The 21219-nt window shown below is 38.2% G+C and overlaps 1 protein-coding gene across 6 annotated transcripts in view; it reads left to right on the forward strand.

Moving 5' to 3' along the window:
- Positions 1 to 19708, forward strand: part of NUDT4 (nudix hydrolase 4) — a 30948-nt gene extending 11240 nt beyond the window's left edge. For 2 of the 6 annotated variants that reach the window (XM_074870743.1, XM_074870739.1), the window contains 5 exons: positions 2741 to 2851; positions 7215 to 7289; positions 10554 to 10598; positions 13930 to 14017; positions 15981 to 19708. In XM_074870743.1, coding sequence (XP_074726844.1) covers positions 2741 to 2851; positions 7215 to 7289; positions 10554 to 10598; positions 13930 to 14017; positions 15981 to 16183 — 522 coding nt within the window. In that variant the 3' untranslated portion in view covers positions 16184 to 19708. The remainder of the gene's footprint in view (positions 1 to 2740; positions 2852 to 7214; positions 7290 to 10553; positions 10599 to 13929; positions 14018 to 15980) is intronic. The other 4 variants (XR_012629227.1, XM_074870740.1, XM_074870741.1 and 1 more) reach the window with 4 other exon arrangements.
- The last annotated feature ends 1511 nt before the right edge of the window (positions 19709 to 21219 follow it).

Here is a 21219-nt window from a genome sequence, read left to right on the forward strand (position 1 = left end):
CAACCACAGCTTTTTGGTTTCTTCATTTTTAAGTGATCTTTATATTTACAGCCTAGTCACTCAGGTACTATGGTATGTGTGTTCTGGCCACTTATAGATGGAAACACCTGAAAACTACATTCACTACATAAAGTAAAAAACAACACACCGAAAACAAATATGTGCAAGTGAGTGCAAGATTGGTTGCTACTAACTGAAAGAATCCGTGTGGAGTGCTTACCACACGATCTTGTAATTGCTAGCTATTGGCTCTTGGTTTTTGTAAAAATTGATTACCACCAAGTACTTTTTTGCTAGCAAAGCCTCATGCCCTAGTGGCTTCAAATGTTATTGTTACCGGGTGGAAAAAAAACTGCATCTGAAGGTCTCAGGAATATACCTTAGTGTGGTCCCTTGGATTCAGATTGTAAAAGCAGTGGGGTTACAGGAGAATTAAGTATAGAGGGAAAGATGCTTGAGAAAATGCTTCAGTTCCAGGGTTAATAGAGACTTGGATAGTTGCCAAAATGAACTCCTGGGCTCTTAACACTTGGGAGTTTATTGTATGTATAGCCGTACAGCCTATCTACCAGAGCTGTTGTATTTTAATGTTGATTACTTGCTAAATGTATTTATTTCTACTTTTTAAAAGGGTAATTTAAAGCTAATAGATACACAAACCCAGCTCAATAGACTGTTGGTCAGGTTAGTGATAGTCAGCTACTATATATAAAGGCATAAAAAATTCCTGGCTTTAGGGTACACTGGCAGAACCAGCAACCTGATTTATCCCTTAGTAGTAGTTAAGAATTTTATGTTTAGCCTTAACTAAACAATGAATGCTGATTAAAACCATTCTACCAAGCTGGGAATGATTGAATGTGATATAATCATCCTTTTGTTGCTAGCTTCCACATGACTGCAGTGAGTGCTAGTTTCATCAGCAGAAAATCATGTGTAATGCTTATGTCTGGGATCCCACAAATGAATTCATAACTTGATTTTTACAACTGCTCTTTAAGCATTGTCGACATGGTTCTTTGTAGTGATATAGATGGTCCACCTACATGTTAAAAATTTTTTTCTAAAACTACATTTAGTAGAGCTGTGTACCCTCTGGGAATCTTTTGTTAATATCAAAGGATCCTAGGAAACTAAAACCTTTGGTTGTAAAGATCAAATTGAGATGCATTTGTGTCTAACCTTGCTGCCTTTGCTGACTATTTCTAGGTTTTTAGATGGCTGAATAAAATATCTGAGTTGACTGAAAATATGAACATTTAAATCAGATGCTAAGAATGATTCTGTACTAAGTGAGGTCTCTGCTATGTTCCTTATTTAGCGTAGGAAAAATTGGGGGGAAAATTAGTACAGTGGAGAATCCTTCGGAGTAGGACAAATCTTGACTGCAAATAAAACAAGCATTACAACAAGAAAATATCTGTCAGTTAAGGCTCTTCTAGGTGCACCTCATTGCACTTCGAATGCATTGTTGCATTCAAAGGTATGCAGTCACTTTAATTACACTCCCCAGTTCCTGTAGGTGTATCTACACTGTATTTCCATGAGTGCCAAAGGGACATAGTATAAGTGATAATAATTTCCCTGTTGCCCATGTCAGGGAATTGTTTTCCTGCTTAAATCCAACAGGAGATGAGTTTAAAGACCATAAAGACAGTTGATGAGGACTGGACTGTCACTTCAGACATCTGGTACTAGTCAATACTTTAACCTTTAGACTGAGGTTATTGTTGCAAGTCTTTTAATTGCTTTTAAAGATTTGAGCATGGACCCTGTCCCTTTGCTCCCCACAGTTGTCCTTTGACTTCAGGGTAGGGCTTATGTAAGTATTGCTTAGATTATGAAAAGTGTTACTACACAGATCATTGTCTCAAGTCTCAAGACATGTCTCAAATACAAGTTAAACTGTTTATTTCTATGTGGTCCTGAATCAAGGTCTTATTTTCATCAACTTCTACTGCAAATTTCTCCAAATAAGAGGCATCCTAGTTTGGCTAAAATCTTCTCAGCTCTGAATATTGTGAAGGGCAGGTCCTATAGACAGTGGGGTTTAAATTGGTATATACCAATGATACGACTAGGTAACGGGGTCAAATTCAGTGAAATTAAAGTGTCTTGGAAAAAAATTATTTAAAATTCAATGTGTTGCAGTTTTTCCTCTTACAGACATGTTAGAAGAGACCAAATTGGACAAGGGCCAATGAAGTACTCTCCTTGTAATTTAGCATGCCATGCAAACATAATGCTTCAGTAACTGAAAAGAAACTTGTCCAAAAATGAGAGAAACTTTCAGAAGTCCATTTTTTTAGTCAAAAGATGCCATTCCAGAAGAATTAGTTTAACTTCTGTGTGATGAAGATGTCTTTAATTTTCATGCTTTACCATCTTATATGACCCTAAGCTTACTCAGTCTTGGCAAGTATTATTAGATTTTTGTTGTATATCATCATTCCTGTGCATATTGTATTGTGTATTTTTCACATTGTGTCTAAGCATCTGATGAAAGTGTGCAAGGAGATTACTATGACGTTGTCTTGAATTAGTTGTATTAAAAAGATTGGATGTTAATAATTTCACTTTTTTTTTTTTTATTTATTACAACTCCTTGTTGCCTATTATGTATCATTTCTAAAGCCTATAATCCATCTGGCTTAGTAAATAAGTGCATTGCTGAAAAAGTAGATAGTACCAAGATTCCTGACTTGAGCTATATTTAACAGTCATTTGCAATTATTTATAGGTGCTGTTGGTAAGCAGTAGCCGATACCCAGATCAGTGGATTGTACCAGGTGGAGGAATGGAACCAGAAGAAGAGCCAGGGGGAGCAGCCGTCAGAGAGGTGTATGAAGAGGTAACAAAAACAAAACAAAAAAATGCAGCTTTTCTCTGCTACTGCTGTCTTCAGATGAGAATCAAGATGACAGGGAACTCTATTTCCTTTATCCACGATTTGACTTCCATGGTTGTGGAATTCAAAGAACTGCAGTTCTGTGTGTTAGAATTGGAGTATAGTGTGGTGAGGTGAACTAATTAGCTTGCTTCCCAGCACGCTTTCATTTCATAGCTAAATTTCTGTCTGCCTTTATAAAGGCTTCCAGTAAGTGCAAGTGTGACTTTATGCCAAATAACATATTATAGTAGTGTAGCATTTCTGTGTTTGTGCAGAAAACGTTTGACTTGCAGTGCTTTTAGAACAAACTGAAGATGAACTAACCATTAATGTGTATAGCTACATAAGAAAGAGAAATAAATAGACCTTTGAGGAGATTCCAAACTAAACGTATTAGAAACTGATGTATCTGAGCAGCTGAGAATTCAACAATAAAAAGGCCTTGTTAAGTACATTTAAGGCTGTTTATCTGTAAAGTAAGTACCGTAGGTATAGTCCACCTTTCTATCTCTGCCCCTACCACTAGGCAAAACAGAGCTTGAAGTCTTGATGAATTAATGCAGTTTCCCACTCTAGCATGGGACTTAAATTTCAAATTTAAAATTCTGATTTTAAACTTGTTATTTATTTTTCCTAGGCAAACTGTTCAAAATGTTACATGTTACTTGAATATCTAACAGCCAGGACTGTAAGCCAAATAAAACTTAAAGAAAAAAAATCAGTCACTTGATTTAGCTAGAAATTATGCAATGCGTAAGTGACCACAGATCAACTCTTAATTCTTTATATCATACTTCTTAAATAGAACATATAAGGTTTTGCAGAAAGTGGATGCATCCTGGAAAGTGAGTGAACTACAGGATTTCTGCTAGTCTTAAACAGTTTTCTTGCCCCAATTTAACTACAAAATTCACAAAGCATGCTAATATTGTTAATTAGTATGTATAATGATTTTTTTTATTAGTTGTGCTATCTAGTGGTTTACCTTGCTTATCCTTAAGACTGGTTCTGCTAGGTCATAGAGGCGATGCAACTTGCCCCAAATGCTGCCTGCTATTCAGTGTCAATGAGACCTGTGAACTGTGATTCAGTGAGCCTCCTACCCTCTTACATGGGGAACAGAGTAGTTCAGTATTCAGTGCCCTTGGCAGCCTCCATGCAGCAAGGTTCAAGCATAAATAAGCCTCACTGATATAAAGTTATTCCAGACTTTCTGTCTGTGTCCAGTTTTACTGGGGGAGCCAATTTGGAGCTGCACAAGACATACTCAGGTAATACTCGGACATACTGAGGCAGCCACAAGGCAGTCCATTTGAAAGGAGCAAAGATTTAGGATTCTAGGAATGAGTCAGCAAAGATTTAGGCTTCTACACAGTAGTAGCACCTCTGGGGAAAGTCCTGGCTCTTCCCGCTGTCATGAGTTGATGAGTGGGATTAAGAAGCGCAGGAGGACCACTGGCTCAGTGTTCTTGTAAACACTGGTAGTTTTAATTGCTGATCTGACCTAAGGCACAGTCCAAGATGAGGAATAGTCATTTCAAACTAGAGCTGGCTGAACTGTAGTCATGTTTGGTTTTTTGTTTGGTGGTGAAGAATGGATCATCTTGAAGGGACCTATCTGCAGTTAGTAAGTCATCAAAGTTGCTGTGGGGGTTTGACCAGCTATTGAAAGCTGCCTGAGTGGTCTGGCTTCTCAGCTTGCAGGGAATGCAGTGCTAACAACACAAAGTGCTCAGGCTGCCTTTGTAGCAAAGTATATAGCAGCAAAGGTTATGACCTGGGGGCTGATAGCTAGTTTTCTACTACTCATGGTTCTGCCCTGAGAATATTCTGAGGAGCACTTCCAAGTCCTGGCTTTGCTGGAGCTCTGATTGCAAATTTTTGCTGTGGTGCAGTGCATGGGCCATGGAGTGGGAATAGAATATTACTGGATGATACATCATATAGTATAAACTTAGTACAAATTTCTCTGTTAATGTAAAAGCCCAGTCAGAGTGTGCACACTGTCCTAACACTGTGAAGTTCTCTGGTTCATACAGATACCAAATGTTAGTTACTTCTGAACAATCTTTTTCCCTTTGGCTATACTTTCACATCAACAGGCAAAAAAAAAAAGAGCAAATCAGAAAGTGGAAAATACGGGTACCTGCTGTCATGATGTGAAGCAGTCCTTCTGTAGCTCAGTTTTGTTCTTGCCTTTATTTCTTTCTCAGGGCAAAGCAAAAGGCTTTTTTGTAGATCATGGTTCTGGTCAAGAATTGCAGTACTCGGCAACCCTAGGCTGTTCTGAATCCTGAAGATAGATGTCAGCCTCCATCACTCATACACAGAGCTCTCTTCTGATCATGTATTCAAGTGCTATCACACAAAGTGAATCTTAAAACCAGCTACATGTAAACATGTGATTTAGGCAAATGCTTTGATTACCTTTCAGTGTATCGTATGTTAAGCTGTTCTGTAGCTTCTTGCAATACATGTGTTGTCATCAAAATTTCAGTAAGAGGCTTCATGATAGAAAAGCTGCATGTTGTAAATGACTTGAAGAATGACGATATCAGTGTTTATACACCACGAGAGAAATTGTTTCTAAAGGTAAAGAAGAGAACCAACACAGCAAATACAAAACTCTTGAGTGGTGCTAGCACAGAGGCATTTTGCTCAGAAGTTAAACCAATTTTTATTCACTTTTAGTACAGTGGCTATGCTTTTGTTTTTCTATGATGTTCTGGAGTAAGACACAAACCACCAGCCATGTTCAGATCTGACCCGAGCTTGCAAATGCATAAAGATTTTTTTTTTTTTTTTTTTTTTCAAAGGCTTTAATAAGCAAAAATCATTTGGTGACACTTGTTCTACAGCTTCAGAGTTTCTGGGGTTTGATAGCTTGTGTAGCTGATGAGCATTAAATGCTCATGCCTTAAAGTAAAATGTTCTTAAGCTACAGGCTGAATCTGTGTGCTGCCATGAGACTGCAAAGCACCATTTTTAAAGAAAAACCAGAGTGGTATTCAGGGTTTTGACTTGAGCCATGGAAATTCATACTAACCTTTGTAGAGATGGAGGTCCTTTCTATTTTTATACTAAGGTCAATGTCACCTGGCAAGCTGGTTACAGTACAGTGAAGTAAACTGTTAAGAGTGTTGTGAATGAATAAACTTCAAAGAAGGCACACTGAGGCACTGGTTTGAGCTGAGTTTCTTCAGTATCGGGTCATGCACAAACTAAGGATTGGTTTCCATTAATTTATTAAAATGGAGAAATTGATGGGGAGGGGGGCGTATAACGGCATTCCTTAATGGTAGGAGTGCTGATAACTCACAATGTGATAGCACACTGGCTCTAAATATCCCTCACTTTCTCACCAACAGTAGTGTAGTTAAAATCTTTGTTTTAAAACACAAGCACAGAGCTTTGTAGTCAAATCTATATGCACTGCAGTTGTTCCAGAGTCTGCCTGTAGGCGTGACTCCAGATTTTTTTTATCCTTAAATTCTGTTTATGTTAGTGATTTGGGTTTTTACTTTTATTAAATGTTTAGTGTGAATTTCATTTAAGTTTGGCTGCTGTTTCACAGGTTATAGTAATTAAGATAACCTGTCAAGTTCCTTAAGTACAGTAAGTTTTTACAAACCTGAAAGTAGAATGAGGAGCTACTCTGTTAATGAATTTGGATCCTAGTCTTTAATGGGGTAGTGTGAAAGATGGAAATAAGAGTTGTTCGCACATGCGGTGTTCAAAGAGAAATAGACACAAATAATAATGACAAGCTGATGTCCAGCCTCTTAAATGGAAGGAGCACCCTCCCACTCATTTTTCTTCCTTCATCTCACCAAAAACTGAGACTCCTGCTTTGTTTGTACTTAGTAGTTTATTGAAATGCCTACCAAAAAATACACAATTCCTCCCAGACCTGTGTGAATAGTTTCTGAGAAGAGGCTGATCCTGAAGGTTAATCTGCTGCGACAGTGAATATGGCTGTAATATTATCTAAGACCTCTCTCAGGAAATAGAGGAATCTGCAAAATTACTGGATGTTACAGTCTAGGACTGGGTAGATACTTTAAAAAAAAAATAAAATAAACACCCTTTCAGCTGAAAGATTGTGGCAGGTATGGTGAAACCCTTTGGGTTTTATAAGAGTATGCAAGAAAGGGAAGGAATAGTCTTGCACTGTGGCTTTAGGAGCATAGCTATTAAAGTACCATTGAACAGATCCCACAGTTAAAAATAACTCTTTAATCTTTCAGATTTTAAGCAACTTTCTGCCCTGGTAGACTGTTAGCCTAAAAATTAAACTGCAGTGGGACTTTTGCTCCATCTACAGGAAACAAAAGGCAAGTTTGATTGCACATTTGAGACTGCAGTGCATCTAAAGCTGCCAACAGTGAATGACCTCCAGGCAAGAAAGACTATGGGATGAAGTGGACAGCTTTCCCTCTTGTGGTTGGATTTAGACTAATACTAAAGTATATGTAGAAATTCAGATTTGATACCTTATCTACATAGTACTTCTAGACTTCCTTAGGGAATCATTCTAGAGGGGTGTAGCACTTAATTCAACAGCTTGTCTGTCAAAAGAAATGCTGGGTTTTTTTCAGGCTTTTCTCCCAAAGTTTAGACTGTTTTACACGCTTATGGTAATCTATAGGATTCTGTTTACTTAAAGAACCATATTTTAACAGTCATGGGTACATAAAGGCCAAAGGAAGAAAGATCTTTTTATTGGAGACAAAATGGTTCAAAGTCTAGAACTTAATCAGTGTATTGGATTAGAAATTTACAGTGGGAAAGTGGGGAACTTTATTTGACTTTCTGGGGAAAAAGCTGAAGCATTTCCTGGTCCTTTAGCACTTAATTTTGACACATATTGAAGGAACTACATTAAGATAAGAACTTGGAGGAAATATTTTTTATTAGCAAAACCACTTAAAAAATCACTGTCAAGTTAACAGTACTTTTTAAACTACGAAGATGATTCAGTTGAGTATATTACTTTCAGAGAAGAATCATGAGACTCTAATTACCACCCTTTTATACTTTGGGGTATAGAAGTTTTCAAAAGACACTACTGTCTGCAGTAATGATGCTATGTTTTGGAAGCACGTATCTTTGCCTAGAGAGTAACTAGACATCAGTGATAGTAATCACATCTACATAGCAACATCTGTTGCAAAAAAGCTTCATTACAAGCTTTGGGGAATTTTTACACTTAATGTTACGGAGTGCTTCTAATTGTTTCATTCAGCATTACTCAGCTAAGAGCATTTGTTTGAACCACTGATTTGCTTGGAGGGAGAATAGAGAAGCTGTTAAATAAATTCCACTTAGAGTAACACTGATAATAAACCCACATTGTGACTGTGGGGTACTAATAAGTTGAAAAAACTTCTCTATGAAAGCTATTCAGTATTGGTAAACTTACCTGGTCATGGTGTTTGCGCCGTGTGTTGGATATCACTTCATTGTCAGGCTCCCACTTAGCAGTTTACAGAAGCCCTCCTGCATCTATTGATGGTGAGTTTCTTTGTCCTTCAACAGTCCTGTTGCCATAGACTTGCCTTTAAGAAATCTTGGTAATGTAAATAAGGCCTTGGCTAGGACTTCCTAAAGAGTTATAAAATCTTGACGGGGGGGGGGGGGGGCAGGCAGTGGTTTGGGGGGAGGGGGAGTAATTATTTTCTTCCTTCTGGTGGAGCATAGTCCCCTTTAGAGCAGTTCCTTGGTCCCCAGAAGTGCTTTTTTTAATGTTTGAGAAACCTTCAGAGTCTGTACTGGGCTCTCTGTCATGCTGTTAAGCCATATCTTTAAGGATATTAAACAGTCTTGTTCTTGCTGCAACTTTAGGGAAGAAATTATGAAACTTGTGTAGCTAAAACTGCATACTTGGACACCTGAAGTATTAAAAAAGACTAATCCCACAGATTCATGTTGTTACTTTTGATGGAATAGGATGATGGGAAATTGGTTTTTTTAATTATTCAGTTTGCCACAGAGTAGAAATCTTAAAGGATATGGTGATGCCTAGATAGTGCTGCATGCAAAGAAAGGCAGAAATTGGGGACAGAAGCATAAGTCTGTAGCCTTTTAGGATCCGCTTCTCTTTTTTTAAAAAACACTGTAATGTTGCGAAAACTAGGATTGATAAGTAAAACATTTCTTCAGCATGTGTTCCTTTAGGCTAATAAATGCTTTTTCATTACCCAGCATAAAGCACAAGCAGCTTTTAGTTCCTGTTGTGGCACAGTTGACCCTTTCAGACTAAAATAAGGGTCTGTCACTTTCATAATTAATGTGCTGCTTAATCACTTGTCCAGCAGGTTTAGTCATGTATTTCAGCTCCATGAGCTCTAACAGGTATCTGTCATCACAGCAGACAACCAGAAGAATACTGTATGTAGTTCTGCATTAAATTTAGGTCTACCTCTTGCTTTAGATAAGCAAAACGCTTGCTGAGTTGCCTGGGCTGCAATCAGACTTCTTCATCAAAACTGCTTAATAAATAACACCAGCCATCTGCTTTCTTTAAAAAGAAAGACACAGAAAACATTCACTTGTAAGATCTTGATTAGACTTATTGCTAAAGCCTGCCCAGTTGTCTTGTCAGAGTTACTCATTAAAATGATTAATTAAGATCCATATGGTCCTTTATATAAAGGACATAAGACATTAGTAACTTTCTTTGGTTAAAGCTGGAAACAAAGACTGAAGGCTAGAAAATGTCATCTTAGTGCTAAGAAGCCCTATTTTAAATATCAGTTATACAGCAAGACAACAAAAATCTAAATATGTCTTTGTCTACCAGTAGACTACATATGCTTTTATGTCTCAAGTGTATGGACTGAGATTTCTTTAGAATGAATGGATGATCATAAACTACTTCTGTTGGCAGAGGCATTGAATACTACTTTTGGAAAAACAAACCTTAAGTCTTAGTAGAATATAATAACCACCTTAACAGTATTGATAAAAATTACTAAGTACAGGCTGATACACATAGGGATTGTTTTAAAAAGTTGGAGTAAATACCTGAATTTAAAGCCTATTGTAATATTGCTAACTAGAAAAAGAATTCAAAACTGTAAAGAATTGGGGGTATAAATTTGGTTTTAAGTTTACATGCCAAAAGCTACACTTTTATATGAGATCTAGCATGCATGAAGTCATTATGCTGCAAGATCCACCCAGTAACCTATAGTTTAATTTGTTACTGTATTTTGAAGACTTGGACTTAAGTTTCTGTGTAAAATAGCAATGGAAGTTTTAGTGATTCCTTCTCTAGATTTATTGTTATACTACTTTAAATAATCTCTTCTCCTGTCTACTTCCCTGGATTATTTCAGTACTAGATGTCATTTATCTCTATAAAATGCAGTACACAAAGAACATGGTAAGTAAACCAGTACTTTGGTCTGGATGGAAAACTTGAAAGATTTATGTGTTCTGTGATCCACTCATTAGGACAAGCTTTTGTGCTCTGATACTCTTTAAGTACTGTAAAACTAGAAACTCCAGATGCAGTGCAGCACTGTCTAACTTATGTTAAAACACTTGCTTAGATAACCCTAATAAGGAGAAGTATGCTGAGGTAGGAGGCTGGTACTGATATTTTAGTGTTTAAACTTCAAAAGCACATGTTAATGCTTTTTTCCTGTTTGTTTTGTAGGCTGGAGTAAAGGGAAAGCTAGGCAGACTGCTTGGGATATTTGAGGTGAGCTATTTCTTTTACCTTTTAAAACCAATGTTGTTTTTTGTTGTTTGTTTTTTTTGTGAGAGTTGATAAACTGCAACTTAAGAACTTTTAAATATTACCTGTCTATGATTTTGCAATGCTACTGGAAATGCTACATTGGACAAGTGATTTCCTTTAGTTGCATGATATATGAAGATTTGAATAGGAAGATTTCAGAGTACTTGGAACTGTCCTGGAAAGATTAAATTAGTACTTGGACAACATCTAGAAGTAAAAAAAACAAAAACAAAAACAAAAACAAAACAAAAAAAAACACAACAACCCCAAAACAAAAAAAAATACAAACCAAAACCAAACAAACAAAAATGACAACCAAAAAATACAAACAAAAAAAAAACCCCCACCAAATAAACAAAACAAAAACCAAGTAAAACCCCAGTGTTGATTTAGGATTTCTGAAATATCATACATGCCTTTTTTCAGACACTATTTTGACTTTTCCTCTCTGATTAGATTTTGCTGAGGTAACTTCTGAACTTTCACACACCTAAATTGATAAGTCTACATATGAAGTATCGCATGGCTTTGATTCACTAAAAAGGCTAAGGCTTTGGATAACAGATAAATCTAAGCTTTAGCAATGCTATGTAGTTCAGAACTTGTATTTTGTAGTGTAAACATCAGACTGACAGCACAAGGATGCATGCTAGATATAACTCTGTCCACTTCTGCTCAGGTTCTAGACAGGAGTAGACTGTAGAAATGTAGGTGTGAGTCTTCAGATCATAACACATCTGGCATTGTTATGTTGTACTGTATGATGGGTGACAGTGGAAGTCCCTTAGTCTAATAGCTAGGTATGAATCTTCACAGTTTAATTATAAAACCAACTTTCAGAGGCAGTGTATTTCTGATAGGGATTTCCTATGTGAAATATTACTTAGTCATGTATGACTAGTTGATACAGTGGTAAAGGTGTTCCCATTGTGAAGTAGGGAAACCATGACAAAATTAGAGAAGTTCCTGTTTGTAGTTAGTAACACTTGCCCTTGATTTTTTGGGGGGGTTTATGAGTACACCCGGATGAACCTACACATTAAAACCTTGTCTGTGTTTTAACTCTGCTGGTTATTCTACAGAATTATTCTGTATTTCCCAGCTCAGACCAAAAAAAGACAGGATACCTATCATATTGTTGCCTTAAAATGGGCTGCAAGGGATGATGATGATTCTTTGGTTATTCAGCTGTACGCTCTTAAGCCATCTACCACCATTAGACCAGAGGAGATAAATCTGTGTTGAGTGGCACTTTTCTAGGTTACTTCAAACCAAAATCAAGGCCCTACTTCAGTTTCACAACACAGCCCCACATATAGTTGTTAGTACCATTGAGGGGTCCACATGTTGCAACCTGGGTGTGGAACTAAGAGAAGATGGAAATTACATTGCTGCTGAGTCACAGTTTCATCAAGGTTGGAAAAGACCTTGAAGATCATCTAGTCCAACCATTAGCCTCACACTGACCATTCTCAACTACACCATAACCCTCAGCGCTATGTCAACCCAACTCCTAAACACCTCCAGGGATGGGGACTCCACCACTGCCCTGGGCAGCCCATTCCAATGCCTAACAACCTGGTCTGTAAAGAAATAATTCCTAATATCCAGTCTAAACTTTCCCTGGCGCAACTTGAGGCCATTCCCTCTTGTTCTATTGCTTGTTACTTGGTTAAAGAGACTCATCCCCAGCTCTCTGCAACCTCCTTTCAGGTAGTTGTAGAGGGCGATGAGGTCTCCTCTCAGCCTCCTCTTCTCCAGACTAAACAACCCCAGTTCCCTCAGCCGCTCCTCGTACGACATGTGCTCCAATCCCTGCACCAGCTTCGTTGCCCTTCTCTGGACACGCTCGAGTAATTCAGTGTCCTTTTTGTAGTGAGGGGCCCAAAACTGAACACAGTAATTGAGGTGCAGCCTCACCAGTGCCGAGTACAGGGGTAAGATCACTTCCCTGTCCCTGCTGGCCACGCTATTTCTGATACAAGCCAGGATATCATTGGCATTCTTGGCTACCTTCTTGGCTGGCTCATGTTCAGCCAGCTGTCAATCAACACCCCCAGGTCCCTCTCTGACTGGCAGCTCTCCAGCCACTCCTCCCCAAGCCTGTAGTGCTGCTGGGGGTTGTTGTGGCCCAAGTGCAGCACCCGGCATTTGGCCTTATTGAAACTCCTACAGTTGGCCTTAGCCCATCGCTCCAGCCTGTCCAGAATCCCTGTATTCTAGAAATACAGCCAGAAAGGATACATGTTATAGATGTATTTACTCCATTTAATAGTGATATTGACAAAGAACTGTCTTGGAGTCTTTTTGTTTCCTGAAGCACAACAGTTTAAAACTATTAACCTTGTAGTGAGAGAGTTAAGTAGGAGTGGTTATTGACATAAGGGTAAAACCATTTGTAAGGGGAGCTAGAGCATAACATCTCTTGGTTCTTAATATAGTTGTAATTGTAGATGGTCCTGGGTTTTCTAGGAGCTCAGTTCTTTTCTGAGGCCCAGTATGGTTTGGTTAGTCAGGTGGCACCTTTAACAGTGCACCCGCCACTAGGCTGCTTTGGAGCTAGCAGGGAGTAATGTCTACACAGACCTTGCGTGGACTGGCTGTGGCACAGCAACCCTGCCCTGAGCAGACTACCTCTGTCAGTCTCTGTACTTGACTTGCCATGTTCAAAAAGCATGTTCTTTCTAAATAGGTGGTTAGTGCTGCGAACATGGCAAACCTGTCGAGCGAGCAGATGGTAATGATTTTTGCATTTGTCATGATTGCAAACATAGGCTATTTAATTTGCCTCACTTACTGAGTGAAACTTTATAGCCAGCATTGCATAGATGATCTGGCCACATGATGCAGTGGTTCCATCTTGCAGAGGTGTTTTTAATAACCTTTCATCTAGGAACATGAGTTGTGGAAACAGTTTTAGCAAATGCACTCTACTGTGGTAACTTCCAACATCCATAAAAGATAAGTAATGGACAGTTCTAGTGGACAACTGCTAATATTAAACTGGATGACCAAGAACATAGTTTGGTCCCAACTTCACAATCTTCAAATTTGTTTGGGTTGTGGGTTGTTTTGTTGGATTTTTTTTGGTAGCTACTAAAATAGAATAGCTGCTGTTTGAAATAAAACTTCAGTTTTTCCATGCATTATTTGCATACTTATTTCCATTCCAACAAGCCAGGTTTTGCTGGCAAGTATCCTTCAGAGGTAAGTAATTTCTAATCTTACAGTTTTGGTAAGTCTGTAAGTTATTTTTTGCTGAGAATTAACATGTCCACTTCTAATATTCAAGCAGAACCAGGATCGGAAGCATAGGACATATGTTTATGTTCTTACTGTGACGGAAATACTGGAAGACTGGGAGGATTCAGTTAATATAGGTAAACCCATTCTCTCTCCTCATGTGCTGCACTTAAAATGTATTAAGCAAACTTCTTTGATTTTCTGAAGCAATTAATCTAATTCTGAGGGGAATACTAATTCTGTTCTATAAACTGAAATTACTGGAAATTGTGATGCTGTTCTTCCACACTTTCGTACACATATAACTAGGGTTGCTTCTGACATACTGTGGTCCTGTTATATTAATTAGGGTAGTCTTAAGTATTACAGTGGAATAAACTTCATTATTAGTTGCTGATACAGCTATTAATTTTTTTTTAAAGACCAAATATTATACTGAAGAATTATTTTTTCCTTAGAGTAGAATGTTTTGCTGTCTGATACTCTAGGGTATTTTTGAAAATGTCTTTGGGGAAAAAAAACCTACCCCAAAAAAAACCAAACAAAAAAACCCCCACACAACAAACCTTTGGAAAGTTTTGATGAGGTTCTTTTTCCTCTGATTCTCCTGGGGGAGAAGATCACTAGTATTTACTTTCACCTTAGGCTAATTTTTCAGTAATGATAGTGCTGACCTTAAGAGGTATCTATTCCTATATATACATCTATGTCATACAGATACCAGTGTCATTCAGTTTAGTTAGATTAACATGCTTTGTGATACTGTATGGATCTTCTACTTTGAAATTAATAAGTAAACATTACCTGGTTTTGTCCTTAAGTTTTTTAAAAAAAAAAAGCTTAGTTCATTCAGTGTATTTGTCCAGCTGAAATTTTTGTTAACTAAGAATTGGTATAAAAAATTACAGCCTACCTTGATTGGTTATGCTTTGTCCTTTTCAGGAGGTGGTGCTTTAGGGGTGTTAAACATTCATAAACTTGGCACTATGGGTTTGGGAGCAAATGGCATGTAACTGTAAAGGTAGTTTCAAAACTGTGCTGTTTTTCAGGTGCAGAAATAACGTTTTGTTTCCAGTATTACCTATTTGTGGGGAGTGCACCCTCTTAATTGCATGTCAGGTTCCCTCTGTAGCAACGCTGGTCAGTGGTCCCATTACATAAGAGGATCAGTATTGGCAGGGGTGGGATTGTTTTGAGGGGGTTTTTTTGTACCTGGAACTGTACAGGGCCTGTGAGGACAGCACTGGTCTGTTCCTGCTTAGTGCCAAACTGTGGGATAGAGGGGAGCATCCAGCACTGGGGCTACTGCCAGCTTCCTTCTGGGGAGCGCTGCTGGCAGTGGATGAGCAGCCCTAGTGAGGCCACATACCTTGGTCTTTAACAAGCAGTTTATACATGTCTTAATAACGTTCAAGCATATAGTATCTGTAACACTGTAAAACCAAATGAAAAATAGAATGAATCCCACTTTTAACAATACTATCCCTGACCTTGTCTGTAAGTATTTTAAAGGACTAATTTGTATAAGAAAGATGGTCTTAGGACTGTCTTACTAAGATAACTCTTAGAACTTATCTAAACATATCTCTGATATAAGGTGTATTATTTTTAAAACTTATGCCTAACCTTAGTAACTCCACACATGGATATGTTTTGAGTACGGAACGCTGCTTTCTAAATCAGACCAAGCCATTATTCTTCTTTTGTAACTTCATGCATGCATGTTCATTCTTCAGATTGGTTTTCTGCTAGACATGATGATGTCAGAAGGCAGTATTAAGTAATTTAAATAATAATATCCTTTCCTGTAAGGACTAGTTATGTGTTTTGGAGTGTATGAACAGTCATACGAGCTTCTGCCCAGTATTTGCTTCAAGAAGAGTTATCTGAAAGACTTTATTATGAACTGCATTTCAGTAAGCTTGAGTTAATCTCTTGTGTTTGTCAGTTCCTTCAAGGTCTTTTCGCTCTGTATCTTTTGCCTGACAATTTGAATTTCTAAAGTAAAAGAAATTATAAAACATGAACAATCAGATAGCAACAAATGGTGCTGTTAGAAATTTGTAACTCTGTTTTTCTTTGTGAATTATACTCATTCAGGAAGGAAAAGAGAATGGTTTAAAGTAGAAGATGCAATCAAGGTCCTTCAGTGTCACAAGCCTGTTCATGCGGAGTACTTGGAAAAACTGAAACTGAGCTGTTCGCCCACTAATGGAAACTCTGTGGTTCCCCCTCTTCCAGATAATAACTCCTTATATGTCACTTCTGCACAGACTTCTGGGTTGCCCTCTACTGTGAGATAAACATTTGGATTACCTTTTTATTCATGTCATCACAAGGGGAGACATCTGTGATCACATGTAGGCATCTGTATAACTGTCAGTTCTAAGTGAAATATGTGAATGTGTCATAATGTCAATTTTATTTGAACATATTTTTCCTTTTTAACAATGTAAAATAGTATTTCAGCAAACCAAAGCCATATATGGATTTTTTTTAAGATGCCTTAATAGGCCATTTTTTTAAAAAAAAAAAAAAAAAAGATACTTGAGTATATAGACTTCCATATCTGCTAAAATAAAATATGCATCTCAGTGGTGTTCAGCTTATTTAAGACTTGTCAGTTTTAGTCAGTAGTTCTGCAGGAGTACTTGCTTAGAAAAAAGTTTGAGCCAATAGTCTTATACTAAACTCTTAGGGTATCCACAGATGAACTGCTAAGATCTTAAGATGGCAGTATTTGGGTAAATGGGTGTGGTGAAGGCAGAGATGCTTAAGTGTGACTGCAGTAAAGCACTAAACCACATTCAACCTGTCAACAATAGCGACACTAAGCACTGCTTGCCTCAGTTATCCAAAAGGTTGCCTTGTCCTATGCAATCTTCATGTAATGTATAACAAGAGCAAGAACAATAACTTTGTCTTGCAACTAAAACTATTCACTGTACTTCTGTTTCATCACTTGGTCAGCTGATGAACTGTCAGAGGACTTACATGAAAAGCATTGTAGATCCCTCTTCCCCCCATTTTTTTCCTTTTAGCATTTTGATACGTGTTTTGTTCATGGTGTAATTACACTGCAGGTTCCAAAATATTCTAATCTTCAGTGAGAAGCATCTTAGGTAGTGTTCCTGCAGTCAGTTGTAATTTAAAAATGTTTAGAGGAAAGTAAGACTTACCCAAGGGGGGCACCCTTATGTTACAGAGGTCTGTTAGCAAGCATGTGTTGAGGTGTCTTGCCCAGCAGGAGCTAGTAGTGGTATCTCCTGGGCTTGGAGACAGGTGGGTTGATACTTACACTAGTGAAGAAATAATACTCCTTTGTCTTATTCAAAGGTGTGCTGAGAGCCCCAATTTTAAGTTAATTCTTAAATTTCCCTTTCACTGATTTAACATAGATTGCTTTAGCTTCTTGAATTAAAAGCTGGCCTCTTGATAAAAACTTAGTTGGAATAAATGAGGTACAGCTGACAACTTCCCTATTCTTAATTATTCTCTCCTCTTTTTTTTCAGCCAGAAAAAAAGAAAACTAAATTCACTGTTGGTCTTAATGTTTTTACCATAGGATTACCCTCTATGTAGGTGTGTGTGTATGGTTTCTTCTACAAGAACACAATCTAATTCATATGAACATCCTAATTCTGATTTTTTTTCTAGGATCTAAACCCAACTGTACCTCCTCTATAGCCAGCCAAAACAGAAGTTGAGGTAGACCATTACCTCGCATGTGAAGTTTATTCTGGGTAAAGCTCATTCTCTTACACAACATCTGAACCCTTGTAAATAGTCCAACTAGTAAATAGTGAGTGTAAAATGGAAAATAAATGTAATTTAAACCTTTTGTTACTCAATATACAAATGGTTAACTTCTACTTTTTTAACACAAATTGTGTAAAATGCTGCTATGAATTTTTTTGTGCTGTTACACTTTTTTAGGAAAGAATGTTGTTGCCACAAGTTACTCCTTAGAAAATCAATCTTGTGCCATATGTAAATGCAGTGAAATTAGGGAGACAGATGAACTGATCTCTTAATGCTGCTCTCTTTGAAGAGGTATAAATACTACTGACAAGAGGCATGAGCCACAAAACTGAAGACTTCTGAAGTGTTGGGTAGGATGCTGTTTTCCATCCTTGTATCTCCTATTCCAGGTTACTTCTGAACTAGAAAGAACACACAACTCTGTTCAGGTGTACCTAGAGGTGGAAGTATTGCCAACAGCTTATCCACCCTTGCAGTCATGAGGTGGGGGGTCAGGGAAGGAGTGTTGATGTATTTCAGTAGTGCACACAAGCGCATTCGTACTTTACACTGAATCTAATCCATATTGGGATGCCATTTGCTCAGCTCACTTCTTCAAACTGAATGGTCTATCAAAAGCACTGCTTTGCCAGGTGAAACAGAAGAAAGTGGAGTTGAGCGTGTTGAAGAATGTCTGATTTATTTTTTTTTTTGCTAAAATCATACCCACAGTGTGTAAGGGTACCTCTGGCTCTAAAGCTGCTTTTAAAAGAGTTTAGCTCCCTTTTTTGATCACTTTGATGCTCGCTTTTTGTTCAGTAGACATTTTAACACTTTAAATTGAGCAAACTTGTACAGACTTTCTTGTAACAAAATTACATAGAATCTGTGAAAGCTAAAACAAGAATCCAGAGTTTGAGTTCTTCATAAAAAATGCTTCTGTCTCCATTTCAGATTCTTGGAATGAAACCAATCCAAGCTTGTATGAGATTTAGTGGTAATGCATGATCTTATTTTGTAACTCTTGAATTATGTATTTGATAATAATGTAAAAATGTACAGTATTGCTGTTGCTAACAAACTCAGAGTTGATTGCCTATAAATATTTTGGTTATTTTTTGGTCACACACATTTGAGCTGTTTAGTAGTGCCAGACAGATTTATTTTTTTTTAAACAGCATTCGTTGTATAAATCTCTTCAGTCTCTATGCAACCTTCAGAATGAAGCTCTGTTGCTTAGTTTGACTTCTCCCTTTCAAAGATAAGCGTTCTGTGAATTGTAAAGCTAAATTGAAAACACTTCGGTTATGCTACAGGGAACAACTGTAATAAACAGGCAGCAGTATGGCTTCAGTCCTAATGAAATCTGACACTTAACTTCAACAGAAAGGGTCTGTGTAAAAATCAGAAGAGAAAGGCTAAAGTTTTTCTACTACCTATCAATTTAAATGTAGAAACATTTTGGTTTTGCATGTATGTGTTTCATAAAGCACAGAATTGGGATTTTTCTTATGCCATAAATTCTGTACAATGTATCCAGATTTGGTTCTCCAGAGGAGAAGGGGAAGAGACAGGTTGTCATCTGCAATTTTCAGTCTAGTTTGTACTGCTGCTTTTCCTGGCTGTTAGGTTTTGAGATTATCATGAGTTAGATTATGGTGGTATCAAATAGAAATAGCCTTAAAGTTTAAAATCATGTGAAGCCAGAATTAAGTTAAATGGATGTGCTTTTAAACACAAGAAATACTGAGGTATTGCAGAGAGGCTGTTAAAGTGAAAAATCTTACTTTGGTGCTTACTGCACCCCTGACGTAGCCTAGCATTGGTCTGTTAACAATGTGCTGTGAAAAAAAAGTTACAGGCAAACACTTGGTTTACTTACCAACATGGTTTGTGAAGTGAAAACTGAAGGGGGGGGGGGGGGGGGGGAGGGGATTAAGTTGTAAACATTTTGACCTGCTTGCATGGATTTTCTTTAATGATTGATGTAAGAATTTTGACTTTTTATATTTGAGAAATACCAGAATAAAATCTAAATTAGTCCTGTGGATGATGTAGTTATTCCATCATAAATACTGCAAAAGTAATGTTTGTGTGAGTGTCTTTAATCCCCTCTGAAATAGACTTAGTTTCATCTAATGTTTCCTACTTCTTGCCTCATCCTTTCCCTCATCTAGCCCTGTGGAAGAGCTCTCTGATGAGCTTATTCCAGCACAACTGCCCTAGCTCACTCCACAGCTCTCCCCTGGGTGACTGCTTCCCCCTATCAATGACATTTCTCTCTACTTTGTTATCTTCATGCCTGCCAGTTGCCACATAGACCTGTATTTAATATCTATCTGTATAATAACAGCAAGAGCAGAGGCATCAGATCAGACCAAAGGTCCATCCTAGCCCAGGGCCTCATTTTCAGCAGTGCTGGGAGGAATTAACAGGACAGTGTTTGCCTCAAGTGCCCCCCTGTCTACCACTATTTGTGGCTCAGGATCCTCCCTGCAGCCAGCCATAGTTTCTTTGTGCTGTTACAAGGAATGGATTTCTTTTCCTTGAACTTGATGCCACCTGCTCTCCCCCAGAACACAGGTCTCTAATACCCACCCTAGCTTGGAAAGCACTGCCATAGCTTGGACTGCTGTGGCAGACCCACTTTCCCTTGCTTTGTTTTTCAAACTTGCTTCCTTCCCTGTTGTTCTGACAGCAAGCAGTTATTCTCTTCCCTCTCTCTGTATGACTTCTGACAAGTAGTTACCACACATCCTTCTCCAGATTTGAGAGTGTCTGGCTCCTACTGGAGTATCTCCCATGCACTATGTGAAGTTGAAGCATACAAGTAGGGGTAGAGTGTGTCAAAGCACAACACACAGAGAGAAAGGCAAAATGATTGACTTCTCCAAGACAGAAGATCATAAGAATCTTCAAGCTTTTAAGTTAAGTTGAATGTCTTTGGGTTTTTCTAAACTTGCCCTTCTTACTTTCAACACTGTTCTGGCCTCAATACTGCTGTGGCACTGAGCTGGGCACTGCATGCTCAGCTCAAGTGATGAAGCCAGCACCGTGTTCGCATTAGGAGGACAATGCTCCACATGAGCAGTGGTGTCACCTCTTTTAACCTGCGAACTCAGCAGCCACAGGCATCTCCCTGCTTGTAGCAATCTGGGTGCTATGGGCTACCCACCACCCAGAACAATGCTCTCAGACCATTTTCTGCCCCTAAATAAGCAGGAAATGCTGCTGAAAGAGCTAGTTTAGGAAGGCTAGAGAACACTGAAAGAGCCTGCTGTTTCCTGATGGCCCACACTGAATTTTCAGCAGCTCTTAGTGGTAGCACTGGTTCCCAATAGCTTTCCCTCATTTATTACCACCAATTCTGATGGATGGACAGTATGAAGTGCATACAGCAATGCATGCTGCTGGCCAAAGATCATCACCTCACGCCCTTACCTTGTGTTACCTTTCCTGGGGCCTGTTACATTCAGACAGACCCTGTAACAAGGCCCTTGTCCTAAGGGACTTTTTGCTGCTATTTAAAACTGCTTAATACTCCTCAACACTTACTTCCTTTCTACTTTCTGGGTATGCCACCAGCACAACCAGCCTT

Source organism: Strix uralensis, chromosome 5 (genome assembly GCF_047716275.1).
Source record: "Strix uralensis isolate ZFMK-TIS-50842 chromosome 5, bStrUra1, whole genome shotgun sequence".
Lineage (NCBI taxonomy): Eukaryota > Metazoa > Chordata > Aves > Strigiformes > Strigidae > Strix > Strix uralensis.